The 13,184-nt window shown below is 44.1% G+C and overlaps 3 protein-coding genes across 11 annotated transcripts; all 3 read right to left on the bottom strand.

Moving 5' to 3' along the window:
- Positions 1–837: 837 nt before the first annotated feature.
- dcun1d4 (DCN1, defective in cullin neddylation 1, domain containing 4 (S. cerevisiae)) lies at positions 838–5,544 on the bottom strand. Of its 9 annotated transcripts, none has more exons than XM_085928251.1 (11): positions 5,436–5,544; positions 4,200–4,276; positions 4,082–4,121; positions 3,874–3,961; positions 3,735–3,814; positions 3,593–3,663; positions 3,130–3,221; positions 2,912–3,020; positions 2,723–2,827; positions 2,454–2,556; positions 838–2,252 (listed from the first exon to the last, which is right to left on the bottom strand). In XM_085928251.1, the coding sequence occupies exons 1-11, from the start codon at positions 5,452–5,454 to the stop codon at positions 2,197–2,199; spliced, it is 840 nt and encodes a 279-aa protein (XP_085784377.1). In that variant the 5' UTR covers positions 5,455–5,544; the 3' UTR covers positions 838–2,196. The 9 variants fall into 9 exon arrangements, with proteins under 9 accessions (XP_085784377.1, XP_085784378.1, XP_085784380.1 ...); XM_085928252.1 differs by having other exon boundaries at positions 4,206–4,276; positions 5,436–5,539; XM_085928254.1 differs by lacking the exon at positions 5,436–5,544 and adding an exon at positions 5,307–5,423 and having other exon boundaries at positions 4,206–4,276.
- A 635-nt stretch (positions 5,545–6,179) lies between these two features.
- atg4b (autophagy related 4B, cysteine peptidase) lies at positions 6,180–10,183 on the bottom strand. The gene is made up of 13 exons (XM_085927862.1): positions 10,104–10,183; positions 9,285–9,386; positions 8,830–8,901; positions 8,675–8,773; positions 8,506–8,607; positions 8,356–8,428; positions 8,185–8,264; positions 7,912–8,114; positions 7,706–7,784; positions 7,486–7,631; positions 7,348–7,404; positions 7,133–7,226; positions 6,180–6,986 (listed from the first exon to the last, which is right to left on the bottom strand). Exons 1-13 carry the CDS (start codon positions 10,111–10,113, stop codon positions 6,913–6,915), a joined length of 1,191 nt encoding a protein of 396 aa, XP_085783988.1. The 5' UTR covers positions 10,114–10,183; the 3' UTR covers positions 6,180–6,912.
- A 426-nt stretch (positions 10,184–10,609) lies between these two features.
- Positions 10,610–13,165, bottom strand: boka (BCL2 family apoptosis regulator BOK a). The gene is made up of 4 exons (XM_085927797.1): positions 12,740–13,165; positions 12,173–12,301; positions 11,125–11,288; positions 10,610–11,048 (listed from the first exon to the last, which is right to left on the bottom strand). Exons 1-4 carry the CDS (start codon positions 12,948–12,950, stop codon positions 10,923–10,925), a joined length of 630 nt encoding a protein of 209 aa, XP_085783923.1. The 5' UTR covers positions 12,951–13,165; the 3' UTR covers positions 10,610–10,922.
- Positions 13,166–13,184: the final 19 nt, after the last annotated feature.

The following is a 13,184-nucleotide window of genomic DNA, read 5'->3' on the forward strand; positions in this document are numbered from 1 at the left end:
GCTTTGAAAGCCATTTCGTCTGAGAGACAAACATGGGACATGGATGAAAAAGTGAAGCCTCCCCAACCAAGTAGCACTTCTGGGAATTCCAAAGAGGACATGTCAGAAGTCCTCGTCTCTTATTCCTCAGCAAGTACTGCAGAAGACCTTCCTCACAACATCCTTCAATACAGGACTCATGCGTCTCTGACCCAGACTCCACCCCCTATCCCAACAACACCGCTGTCAAATGAGGCCGTGGAGTTAACATGGAATTCCAAAAGTTCTTATACCCCAAGCATTAGCGAAGTTTAAATTGAAAGAAAGAAAACAAATTGAAGCTGTTTTCAGAGTGCACATTTGTTAACTATATTAATCATTGTCAAACAAGACAACAGCGATTCATTCTGTCCAGATTAATTTATATGTACATGTTATGACAATTGGTAATATATTTTTGTAAGATTTGGTCCTAGGGAGGAAGGGACCTGTTCATCACTGTTTGGATATTTGATTTTAATTGGTATGAAAAGTGCAATTCAATGTAAAAGCTTTATCTTTGCCCATCAGTGGCAGACAGAACAATTCATTGCTCTCTCACTAGATGGCACAATGTCTAACCAATTCACCATTGAAGTAATATGAAACTATTATTTCAACATACAGTATACTTTGTATAATATTCACACCTGTACCCATTTTGTGTTGCAGTTAATGCAAATACATATATATATATATGTATAGCTGGTTTGATTTTCTTACCTGAAATAAGCTTGTACTTCTTCCCAATCGTGGCTGCATTGCATCACGTTTGTCACATTTTCCTTGTTAGAAATAAAGTGCTGCAAACAAGCCAAGTGGAGTTAAGTTAATAAACCCTTTTTATTTAAGTATATAGACATTGGTTATAGTGAAAACCGACATATAGACACTTAGTTTTACATACATATATACAGCTGGGACAAGCACTTTCACCTTCCTGCATTGTCACAAGATCATACGAGAACATGAATTAATTAAATCTATACATAACCGCGTGTTGTCTATTTCACAGAGTGAGACCAGTGAGGGTGTCATTTGTGTGTGTGTGTGCGCAAGTCAACGGATGCACTGCCAATAAATAAACAAAAAACGCCTACGCCAAGCAAGCTTTTTCGTTTGGCGTCAATGGGGTGAACGCTTGTTCCACCATGAGGTTACACGTATGTTTTTTTTCCAGGTCTTAACGACGACGACGATAAACACAATCATGTGTTCCCGTTGGGTAACCAAACGATAAACATGATGGTGAATATCCCCCCCCCCCAAAAAAAATCTAAACACAAAACATTTTCACAAATTTCTGTACAGGGGGGGGAAAAACAAATTGGCTCTGTCAGGAGCTGCATGCAAATATTAAAATCATTTGGACGATTCAGCGTCACAGCACAGCCAAAACGACAAAAAAATGTGGACAGAAAGAAAAAAACAAGAGCGCTATTTTACAGTTCCGACCTGTCCCACATTCCTTGTAGGTGTGGCGCTAGAAATGCTCGTTCCAACACTGGGAGGCAAAGTGGGAGGGGGGAGATGCTACCTGAAACTATCGGACTAAAAAGGAAGACTGAACCACACATGGGGGACAAAATTGACAGCGGGCTTGACGTCAAACAGGCTCCCAACTTTTACACATATGTACATCTGTCAATTACGTGTGTGGTAAAGTTTGAGGCACAGCTAAGTGGACGCATCCATTGATCCGGTAGGGACCAATAAATGCTGACGGGGGGGGGCATCTATAGCCCGCCTGAATGGAATTAGCAGCAATGTGGTTTTGTTTGGTGCTAAAATAAAAAAGCCGCCCCTCAAAAAGGGGAAGAAGAAAAAAAAAAAAAAGACTGGCACTAATCAAATAAACAGCACAAGCAGCTGAAACCTGCCAAGGTAACCAACCCACCGTGATTTTTTTTAATTTTATCTAAATGTGGTCACCTTTAAGACTCTGAACCCTTCGCTTTTTCCTCACCCACAATACTTTCTCATACTCCGGGGTGGAAAGTGGTAAACGAGGGTTTAGGGCTATGCCTGGCTAGCTCGCTAGCTTTACCGAATGTGGTAACGTGCGCCCCCCCAGCTACCCACCCCCACCCGTGGCTGATTTTTTTTTTCTTGTTGATTCTCGTTGTTGCGGTCATCACAGTATTTTGTACGTTTGCTTTTTTTTTTTTGCAGTTGTAGCTAGGACATGTGTCTTTCCTTGTACCATTCCACAAACTCGTCCAACAAGACAGGCCCTGGTGGGAGGGAAGGAAGATTTGCGTTAACATTGTCGAGCGTGGGGCTTCAAGATACTGAATTCAAAAAACCCAAAAACCTTGTCTTCATTTACTGAAAGTACATTAATTTGTCTTCTACTAAGGAAAGAGCAAAATCATTTGTTCAGAATTTCCCCAATAAAAAGAAAAAAAGGGGGGGGGGGGGGGGGGCTGACTTACAGGCTCCATCCTCATCGTAGTTGCTGAGGTCCAAGTTGATTGTCCGGCTGAACTCCAACACATTGCACCACTGGTCTTTATTGACCACTTTGTACTTTGATTGCTGGGAGATTCAAACAGTACCAAAATTACATCACAATCATCGCTCCTCTCCTGTAATTGGTCAAGTTTCAAACCCAATGCTCATCCTATCACTGGTAGGATGCCGCCAAAGTAAATGCATGATATTTTTTTTTTCTCTGCGCCCGCCGACAGCCAACCGTCATTACCTCTAGAAATTGATTGAAGACGGGAAAGAGGGGCCACGTCTTTCCCAAAAGAAGACCCAGCATGCACTTAGCCGTGTTCAAGTCCAAACTCCTCTGATCTTTCTCCTGCCAAAGCACACAATCAATCAATCTTAGAACCAACACATTTCCAGCCAACACACACGCTCATTTCACTTTTGCCAGACTCACCCTGGCAAAGTCAAAGGCGTATCGGTAAATGTGCTTAAAGCTGGTGCTATCGTTGAGGACGGACCTCAGGAAGTCCAGCGAATTCCTCAGCCTCTCGGTGGAGTCGCACCTGTTGAGAGTCGGTCAGATGGAGAACCCCACACAGACACACACACACAGACACACACACACACACACACACACACACACACACTCGGGAAAAATGGTCGCGTACGTACTGCAGCGAGCCCATGCCCCTTAGCCACTCCTGCAGCGTAAAGTAGCCCATGCTCTGAGCGTCCAACTTCCACGCCAGCACTAGCATCACCACCTGCAATATGCAAAACACCAACATTGGACCTTCTTAGAGATGACATTAAAAACCCACATGTACAACTCTGAAAAAAAAAACTTTCCAGAGGTGAAGTAAAAATGAGCACCCTCCAACTTGAGATGTGGCTGTGTAACCCCCCCCCCAAAAAAAGTTCAGATGTTCCAGGAGTCTTTTCCTGTCATTTTTGTTTGTTTTGGTTTGCTTTCTAGTATGAAGCCTGAAGGTTTTGTGCTAATGCTCCCTACTACTTGGAACTGTTCATAGAAAGATACTGTGACAAAGGATCCAGCTGCTCTGTATAATATGAGCAGTTTAATGAATCTAATATCACATTTGGAAAGTTTCCTGACGAATACCAATCATCTTACATTCTCGGGTTCCACTCCGATGTCCTCACAGAACTTCTCCATGCCCTCTGGGCCCACAACGTCATCGCAGCCTATCAGAGAGCAACGTTACGCATCACATGACCAAAACGATGCAATTTCAATCCATAAAATGCTGGTTTACCTGCATATTCATAGAACCACTCCAAGCATCTCTTGCTGGAAAATGTTTCCTCCTCACGGATGAGTGGAGAGTCAAGTTTTCTGAAAGTGCAGAAAGAATCAAATAAAAAGAAATGAAATAAAATAACAATAATAACTACCTGTCCTGGCGACTTTTCTTTGCGGACAGGTCATCTCCGGCAGTGGGTCTCCTCTTTTTCCTTGGGGGCATGGCTCTAGAGCAACAAGCTAAGGAAAAAGATCATCATTCTAAATCAAAAAAATTATATTAAAAAGGAAAAAAAAAGTCATAGTTGAGAAGAGTTAAGTTTTCTTGGGTTCAAGCAAGAAAACCTTTGCAGATATTACCTGACGAATGGCTCTCCTGTTCAACGTCTTCTGTGAGGTTCTGCCAGAAGAGATGCCAAATGCTTTTAAGCCAAACAAGTATACGCTTGAAAAACAAACACAACATGTTGTCGTATACATTTACCAGCCTGTGCAATGTGTGGTGGATCTTATGGATGCTGGCCAGCGTAGTCAAGTGAGAATTCAGCTGAAAATCTGTCAAAAGAAACAATAATAAGCAATTGTGGACATGGAACACAAGTCAAGTACGAGGAGATACGAAGATGACGTCACGGACTCGTCAAAAGTCCCGAGACCGTCCGTCGGCTAACGCTAGCGGTGTCAATAGATATTCACGGCTTAGCTTTAGAGTGCAATGGCGTGATGTTTGAACACGAAACGACAGGGCGGGGGTTTGACGTGACTCGAACATGTGTTTATTTGGTTTCCGCTGGCTCGTCAAATGCCAATGGAAAGTGTTCGTTAAAAGCGAGACGGCTAGCGTTAGCTTGCGTACCAAAAATACCAGCGCAACTTGCGCGGAGTTTACTAAGTAGCAAAGCGCGGTGTGCGCTTGGGATTTGTAGTCTATTTCTGCCAGGAGTTCCAATGGCGGCAATGCTCGGCCACGACCATCAAAAACTACAATTCCCCGAAACGCCGACAGGACGAGCGATTCTTTCAAAGCCATCTGCCCCCCCACCACTAACATTAAACCTGACTGATTTACAAGCCTTTTGAACATTATAAAAACGCAAATTTTATTTAAATGAGACAAGTGAATATGCTGTTCATCATAAATGCTAACCTGGGCGAAAGGAAAGCCAGCTAAACGGGACGAGCAAGTCAAATGCAAGATGTTAACTCAACTGCGTCACAATTTTCACTCTTAAAAACCTACACAGGCATTTGACCCATTTCCACGTTCGTTGCGTCGTCCACTAAACTCCCCGGAGCCGAAACTTATCGTTCGTCGGTCACCGAAGACTTAAAACATGGGGGAAAGATAGCAAGGCAGGTAGATAAGCACGACACTAAAGATTCGCATTCGGGGGGAAAAAAACACACGTCGGCTGTACTCAAAGAAGGCGGCCGACAAGGGTAAACATTTACATAATTTCACCCAACAAAAAAGTGTGGTGTCGAATAGAAATTGGGAGTCCATTTAGACTCTGTACACGGGCCTTTGTTGTCGCGCTGACAAATACAAAGAGACCGACGCAAAATAGCACAAAATTCATCGAACCCCGCAGAGCTGGCAAAATATGGAAACGCGGACGAGTCAAACGCTTTTCTATTCATGCTTGGAATGTGTTCTGTTGCCTATAAATAGTCGTAATGTGACCCAAAAGAGCCGGTAAGGTATACTACTTACTGGCCGCATCAGAGTGCATCTTTATGAAACATACAACTGTCTGTGAGAAGTCCGCATACCGGCCAATGGGCGGAGCAGGTCGGCAAAGCCACGCCCCGCGGATGCTGATTGGACCAGAATCAGTACAGTTTCCGCCTATGCTCCCATTCCATTGACCACTCAAGCTGTCTCGTCAAAAACGCCTCGCCAACTAGTCCGCCCATGCGCTTATGTGATTGGTCACTAATCCCCAAATAGGCGTAGCCCGCTTTTTTCGTTTATTGGTCCTGTTTTGTCAAAGAAACATGAGTGAAACCATCGAAGCCGGGTGCGTGCCACTTCCGCCTGTACTAACATTCGATTGGCTATTTGTGCTGTCTTAAAAAAAAAAAAGATCAGGGCTCCGCCTACACGATCGCGAAAGGCGTGCCATTATTAATCAATTAATTTCACAATTTCGCGAGCAAATAGTATGTTGTTTTTATGCAATATTGCTTATTAAATAAATTGCAAAATATTTTAGGTTCTACATAGTCTTTTATTTTGTTAAAAAAGTCAAAGGTCAGGGGCCAGAGGTCAAGGGTCAGAGATATTCTAAAAAAAAAAAAAAAAAACTACAAAAAAGCCTTACCATACATGGTCTTTTTTTTTTTTTTCTTAACTAAAAAAAACCCTTCCTTTTCATGGTCATGTTTTAACAAAAAGAAGCCTTACAGTACATGGTTTTGGTCATGGAAGAAGAAGAAATTGACAATTTGACACATGTGAAATTGTATCAGTCAGTTTATTACCCACCTCTCGTTCATGTGTGTGTGTGTATGTTTATGGGTGTACATACACCACTCCCAAAACCTTATTTTAGGTCCAATTTCAGAATGAAACTAAAACGCGCTGTCCTTGACAGGACTTTCATCCACTTGTGAAAAACAAATTCTCAAATCATCCACTTCTATGCCTTTCTGTGACTCTTTGTGTCTCTGTCACAACCAGCAACGTGCAGCGTAAAAAGAAGAGAGCCTGAAAAAGTCATAGCAAGGCATAAGTGGACTTGCATGGATATTTATTAGTCCACTTATGCGCATTTGAAAGTTTAGAAATCATTCAGTGTAGATGTGTAGCCTAGCTTAGCTCCCTTGTATGATGGTGAGTAAATAAATAAGTCTGGTGGCCAAGGATATTTTTTCAATGCTTTTAGATGAAGCGGGTGACGGGACGGACTCGGGGTTGGTGGGGCGGATTTGGAGTTAGGGGAGGGCAAGGCACCGTTCTGCTCTCCTTTGTCAACGTTAGTTAGTGATGAAGTTAAGACTCCCACGGTAAAACGTTTGGAGGTGAGAATGCACGCACGAGTCCCATCCTGGCTTTCGAGGCCAGGGCGTTCCCAAACCGGATGGCAGCTTTTCCTTCTCGGAGCGTAAAAGGGAAAAGACAAGAGAATCTTCTTCTTCTTTTAGCTTGTTTGTTTCGGCGTCAAACTGTTGGGTTGTCGGCGTGTTCCTCACAAAGAAAGGATCTCAAACTCTTCGTCCTCAGAGTCAAAGAAGCGCTCCAGACGGTCCGATTCGGAGAAATCTAAAAATGCAGAATGATGCCTTAAAATGATACTGATGACAAGAAATGTTCAAATTGGACATGTATTAAGAAAAAGAGGCAGATGGTTCATTTTCCTAACTGTTGGAATCCAATCAAGATCAAACGTGACATAAAAGTCATCTTACCAGGAGTAAGGTTGAGTGCGTCCACGCTGACCATATGTGACGGCTGACTGTCCACCAGCTCAAACATCGGCAAGCCTCCTCTGTTGCACGACAACTTCGGCAAAATTTAAAAGGACATTGTAGATATTCGAATTGGAGTAGTACACCTTTTCGCTTCCTGTAGGTGTCCCAATCTTTCTGCCCTCATCTTTTCAACCTGGTTGCGGAGTCCTTACCCTCCTTATGCGCATGCACCAGTCGTCAAAGTCGTCCTCCGTTCTGCAAAAGAAACCCTGGAGGACACAGGGACATGGGTTCTGTTACCAAGGTGATCCGACACAAAATGGCTGCCGGCGGCGGGGAAGAGTCATTACAGCGGCGATGGACGGGTCCAGTTCGCAGATGTGCATGCGGCAGGGCGGGTGCTGGCAGTGGTACGTGTCGTCGGGCACCTGGCCGTCGTCGCAGGGTTCCACGGCGGGCTGCGTGGTGTGAGGGTCTAAGTAGATCAACTCCTCGCCTGGAAGGAGGGAGAGAATGGGAGATGAACAAAATGGCGGACGCCGGATGAGGTCAAATGGGGGAGAGACGTACCGACGTAACCGATGAAATAATGAGCGCTGTTTGGTTTCCCGCCGATGACGCCGAGCGACTGCGGCAGCATGAAACATTGCTGTGGTAGCACAAGAACAGTTTGAATTTTCACAATAAATGTTGGGACAGCTAGGGGAAGTTGGAAAAAAAAGACTTTTGCCTGCGACTTTTCAAGTCCTAAGCAGTGCCGTAGATGAAAACATCACCTTGAGTGTTTGTATGTAGGCGTCGTTGATATCGCTGAGTCCCAGCCTGAGCGGGATGAGGAGGACGAGCGGCCTCCAGAGTTCCACATCCTCCCCCGAAAAAGCGCAGGCGCCTTCCACACAGCCGTTGAGTTGGCTGGTCGCCGCCGAATCGCCGCACGCTCCCAGCTCCGCCGCATCCAGCCAAGGCATGCACAGACGCTCTGCGATTAACACCGTGACCGCTTGTCATCACTTTGGACGTCCCCACGCGAGCGGTCAACGGCAACTCACTGATCTCCTCGATGACCACCGTGTTGTCCATGGCCACGTGCACCACCAACCTGCTCCACGTGTCGAACACCGCCAGCTTCCTAGGAAAAGGCAAACAATAGACTAGCGACGTGCTAACCTCGAATTCGCCGGGCTGCCGCTCGTTGGATGGTTGACGTCGAAAAGACTCACTTGAGAACCTGTGCCACTGTGTTTGGTCCGTACCACTGTCCTATGGGCTTTCCCTCACCAACTCCCATTTGGGCTGCACAATAAATTCCACAAAGCCAAACAATAAGTCAAGTGCCTGAGGCGGGGCGGGACAAGGTGGCGACCACGTACCAATCTGATGTATGGAATAGTAACTATCTTTCTTGTCGATGAAGGCGTTGAGGATGCTGACGTACTCTTCTCTCTGCTTCTGCCCTGACGACCATCGCCAGTCTGCCACGGAGGAAAGCATAAGAAGCATTTGGATGTGTCTAATGGCTGCTTACCGGCCATACGCTACCTCTGCCCAAATGTCGGCACATTAGGGCCTCGCCCAAGATCATCTGGCCGCACCGCAGCATGCAGCCCCAACCCGTGTCAGACGTGGGTCCTGTGCCGCCTGAAAACGAATATTTAAGCTTACTTTGGCTTTTTTTTTTTTTAAATAGCACTCACCTATGGGGGGGAAGTTTTTTCTGTACGTGAACCAAAGTCGTGAGGTGACGTCTGATAGGATGTCATCTTTCTCTGTCGGAAAACGACACATTAAGCCATACGGTCACTTTATGCTTCAATTCAATGCTCATGATGCTGCTCCTCCTTCACTGTTTGTGGCCCTGTTAGTTGCCTGCCACGTATTTCGGCAAAGACGAATAGATCGAGGTTTGATGCAGCAAACAAACAGTCAAGTGTGAAGCAATACTTTACTACAAAAATAGACCGGTTAAAGGATCAATTACAAAATAAGTATGCTCGACTATAACAACAAGAAAATATTATTTTTCTTCTTGTGTTTATTTTTATGGGCATTTATGGACACATCATCTTGGACTATGTATTTTTGTTTGGATTCTTTCTATTTGTCGAGTTCATTCCTATTTTGTTTTGTGACCTGTGGAAAGAGGGCTTACCTGTGAGCGCGTTGTATTCTCTCCCTAAAATCCAAACAGGGTCGGAGGTCTCGGGGAAATCCTCAAACTCGCCAAAGCGAAGCGTGTCATATGTCAACGTCGCTGTTGAGTGAGGGAAACATATTAAGACGTAGGTATCCTAATTCAATATTCCATTGGGCTAAATTAGATGTCCCAAACATGAACAAAATCATGTATCATACAAGTAATAAAGGTTAGTATGTTAGCTAGGTAGCTACTATCTGGTTCACCTAAGATGACGTCAAACAAGACCGTACCATTTGTATTTTCCCCTCAGACACTTATGGAACAGTCCTATTTTGAGTTCCCACTCATGTGATATCTAACACTTTATTAATTTCCAAAAAGTAGTAATTTATCCATCCCCAGCCAAAAGGGACGCTATTTGGCAACTAGATTTGTACAATGTAAAAGTTGTCAATCATCTTTAGGTCATGATGACTGAGCAAACACTAAAGTATGAGCAACATGAGTGATTTATCAAATCATGTATACAAAGTACACATTAACTTCAACACACAATGCAAGATTTAAAGGATGAAGAAAAAACCCGGAAAAAAACTAAAAAACTAAATCAAAACAAAACAGCAGGCTAGCGAAATTTAGCAGCTAGCTTTGGTCATCACTTTAGCAGGGCTGACGCCAGCGAAGCTCCAAAGGAATGTCGCTTCGGGGGTGGCTTGGCAACCCAAGTAGACTGTCCCCCCCGGCGTGGACTTTGTTGTTAACATGTTGTTGTGTTGTTTTCACAACATGTAATGTTATGACGTTAAATGTTGCTCAAAAATCTCGCCTTACCTGCGTCCATCCCGACGAGCTGTGCTAGACTTGTTTGTTGTTCTCGAGCCAGTCTGGCTCCAGTTCGACCAATGGCGAGAGACTACTAGTGCGGAAGTGGGGAGAAAGGCGGGACGATTGTGAGTGTAGCCAATAGAGTTTGATCTACTGCCTAAATTGACCAATCAAAAACTGTTGACGTGGGAGAGGAGGAGCCCGTGAATGCTACGAAACGCTAGATGGCGCTGTTACTCCACCTACACATACTTCCTTCTGATTTCCCATAGTGTCAAAAATGTGTTTATTCTTACTGTTCACCGTCTAGATATAATGTAACCCTTTAAAGTCGGTGCCGTCAACTTTTTTTTAATTTATTTTTTTATGATTCTCCATATTAGTTGACCATATAATGCGCTCGCCACCAGAATTTAGCCGTATAATTTATAGAACTCTGGTTATTTGCCTTTTCTATTTCATCTACCTAAAACATTTAAAAACAACCAAATAACACCACACAACAACAAAAATGAATAAAAAATAATTTATTAATGCCTTATTTGACAACGTATAACAATTTCTGGGTCAACATTGTGAATGTATGAAAGAAAACATAGCCACAATAAAGTGAAAAGTGCTCATCTATGGATCAAATCTACAACAGGATATGATTATCACACCCGTTTTATTAATCTTGTAAAAAAAATTGCACAAAATAGGCAGTTTTGTGTCATGCTAAAAACATTCAAACAAAATATGTTCTTTAAAATTCAACAAGCAATTAAGGTGCAGGTAGTGTGTATATTTGGGGGGGGGTGGAAGGTGATCATGAAACGGGATTCATCACTTGTCCCTAAGCAGGTAAAGCACTGCAGCCTTGACGTAGTGTCCGAAGGTGCACAGAGACAACACCAACCAGTGGGAACGCAAACCAACCTCTGTGCTCACCACACATTTTGTCAGGTCCACCTAAACAAGAGCAAGAAGAACAATTCAAGCAACACTTTATATTCCAGATTTGAATTGTGTGCACATACACACTCACCCAACCTCCTCTGCGTTTCAACCACGTGGACAGACTTTTGCGGACAAACTCTCCCATGCAATCCACAATGGTGTGGACCATGGCAGGATGGCCGTGGCGAACGCAGTCCACTGCAAGAGAGCCAGCCACCGCGTACAAAGACACAACCTTACCCCACGTAACACCTGGACACACACACAAGAACACAAATCTTGATATTTTATTTTTTTTGGACACCATAGAAGCATTCCTTGTGGCCCGGAATCCATTATAATACAATCCTTTACTAGGAAGTCATCCACTAGTTTAACGTAGTCTACTAAAGAGCATACTGGAAGAAAGAAATTCAGTTCTTAATCTTTTTTTTTCCCGTTTTGGGCTTTTCAGTCACAGCAGAACTGTTCTCACTGTTCTACAGCATGAATGAAAACTGGTGAAATCTCATAAACCTCCAGGAAGCAGGAAGTAGCCTTCCCCAACACAAAGATGATTTTGTTTTACTTTTTGTTCATTGGCAGAGACCCTGCGCTCTTTCGATGCCAAAGTCGGCAGCTGAGTAGATTTATTTGTGCGGAAAAAATGCCTCTGTCTGCTTTTTTTTCGGCTGGATGAGCACTGTTACAATGTCCCGTTGAGAAGGGGGAACACAATGAGAGAAGAGTGTGTATCTCATTTAACAGGAAACTCCGTCGACCATATTTGTACTGTTTAGACGTCCCGACTTTGCCTTTTCCGTCCATCTCATCTTCTCATAAACACACTTGACTGTGTTTGTCTTCCATGAGTATAAAGTGCAGGATGATGTCATTAGTGTCTCTTCACCAAATATGGAGCTTACCAAATTCCCATCCCTCCTATCATTTCACCTTGGTTGCTTCATGATGTCACTAACCTGATAACTGATAACAAGTTCCTCTTCGTGTCAACTCCACTTCCCTAAAACCATATTTTGGTCATGAGAAAAAAAAAAGATGAAGCCAGGAGGAGACTGGTGGCCAGTTTCAAACCTGAACCTGGGAGCAGCGAGGCACATGTGCAAACCACTGGCTCGAGTAAAGTGCGGGCTCACCCGTGGAGAAGATGTCGGCCGCCACAGCCAGGAAGGCATCTGTCACCGCGTTCTCTGAGGCCACCGTGATGTTGAGTTGCCGAGCCACGTTGCGATAAACGCTGGGACGAAGATATTCCAGCTCGTCACCTTTAAACACAAACAAGACAAATGTTTTTATTAGTTTTAGTTTTTTTTTTTATATATGGATTATTTGTCAAGTGCAAGATTGAAAAGAAAAAGGTCAGTGTTTTGCATCATAGAATATTTTAAAGTAATTCTGTTTACCTATTGACTTTCCTTTCTTCTGTATGGATTTACAATATCATTATGAACCATTAACTCAATTCAATGGTGTTATGATTTTAAAATGTAACAATGACATTGATTTGATTTGTTTATTTCGTCAAGTACATAAACAATCCAAGTTTCCATTCGACATGGTTTGGCTGAAAACTTTGTCATGTTCTCCATAAAGCCAAACTTTCCAAGTTCAATAAATCCAAAGAAATAACAAATCATCAGCAACGTCAATTTATTGCTGGTGTGCATCTTCTCTCATGAATGATTTGAAGATGTGATGCTCACCCAACCACAAGAGCACCGTCGACACGTCACTTTGCGTCCCCCATGATGAGGCGAACTGCTCGGACTTGTACCAGCCGATGCCCGCGCGTCCGAGCCTGGATTGGATGTAGTCGCGGCAAAGCGCCTTGGCCTGAGACACAAGCTCCTTGTCGGTGGGCGAGCGGTCAAACACTTCAGCGGCGAACACGGACGAGCGGCGTAACATCTCCATATCTTTTTCCTAGTCTGCCGGCGACCTCCCGGAGCGCAAGGCTCGGCGGGCCGCCTGCGCGTGCCTCCCAAACGGCCACGGCCGCGCGCGTTCCACGCTCTTCGTCCGTTGGCTCCTGTCAGGACTTACTCGGCTTTTATGTGTTGAGGGATGTCAACCAAATGCATCATCCTGCTTTTCGTCACGTCACTGCAACATTGAGCTTGCATTGTGGCAAAATAAAAAAAAAAAAAG

The sequence above is a fragment of the Syngnathus leptorhynchus genome, chromosome 13, assembly GCF_054491065.1.
Source record: "Syngnathus leptorhynchus isolate UIUO chromosome 13, UIUO_Slep, whole genome shotgun sequence".
Taxonomy (NCBI): domain Eukaryota; kingdom Metazoa; phylum Chordata; class Actinopteri; order Syngnathiformes; family Syngnathidae; genus Syngnathus; species Syngnathus leptorhynchus.

Excerpts from the sequence above, each read along its gene's own strand:
- boka (XM_085927797.1), bottom strand. The coding sequence starts at position 12,950 with ATGGAGATGTTACGCCGCTCGTCCGTGTTCGCCGCTGAAGTGTTTGAC. Across the intron at positions 12,302-12,739 it reads GACGGTGCTCTTGTGGTTGG|GTGACGAGCTGGAATATCTT; the intron begins GTGAGCATCACA and ends TTGTGTTTAAAG. Across the intron at positions 11,049-11,124 it reads TGAAACGCAGAGGAGGTTGG|GTGGACCTGACAAAATGTGT; the intron begins GTGAGTGTGTAT and ends GCTCTTGTTTAG.
- dcun1d4 (XM_085928251.1), bottom strand. Across the intron at positions 4,122-4,199 it reads CATTGCACAGGCTGGTAAAT|AACCTCACAGAAGACGTTGA; the intron begins GTATACGACAAC and ends CTCTTCTGGCAG. Across the intron at positions 3,664-3,734 it reads GTGGTTCTATGAATATGCAG|GCTGCGATGACGTTGTGGGC; the intron begins GTAAACCAGCAT and ends GCTCTCTGATAG.
- atg4b (XM_085927862.1), bottom strand. Across the intron at positions 7,227-7,347 it reads GGTGCATGCGCATAAGGAGG|TTGTCGTGCAACAGAGGAGG; the intron begins GTAAGGACTCCG and ends ATTTTGCCGAAG. Across the intron at positions 6,987-7,132 it reads CGCACTCAACCTTACTCCTG|ATTTCTCCGAATCGGACCGT; the intron begins GTAAGATGACTT and ends CTGCATTTTTAG.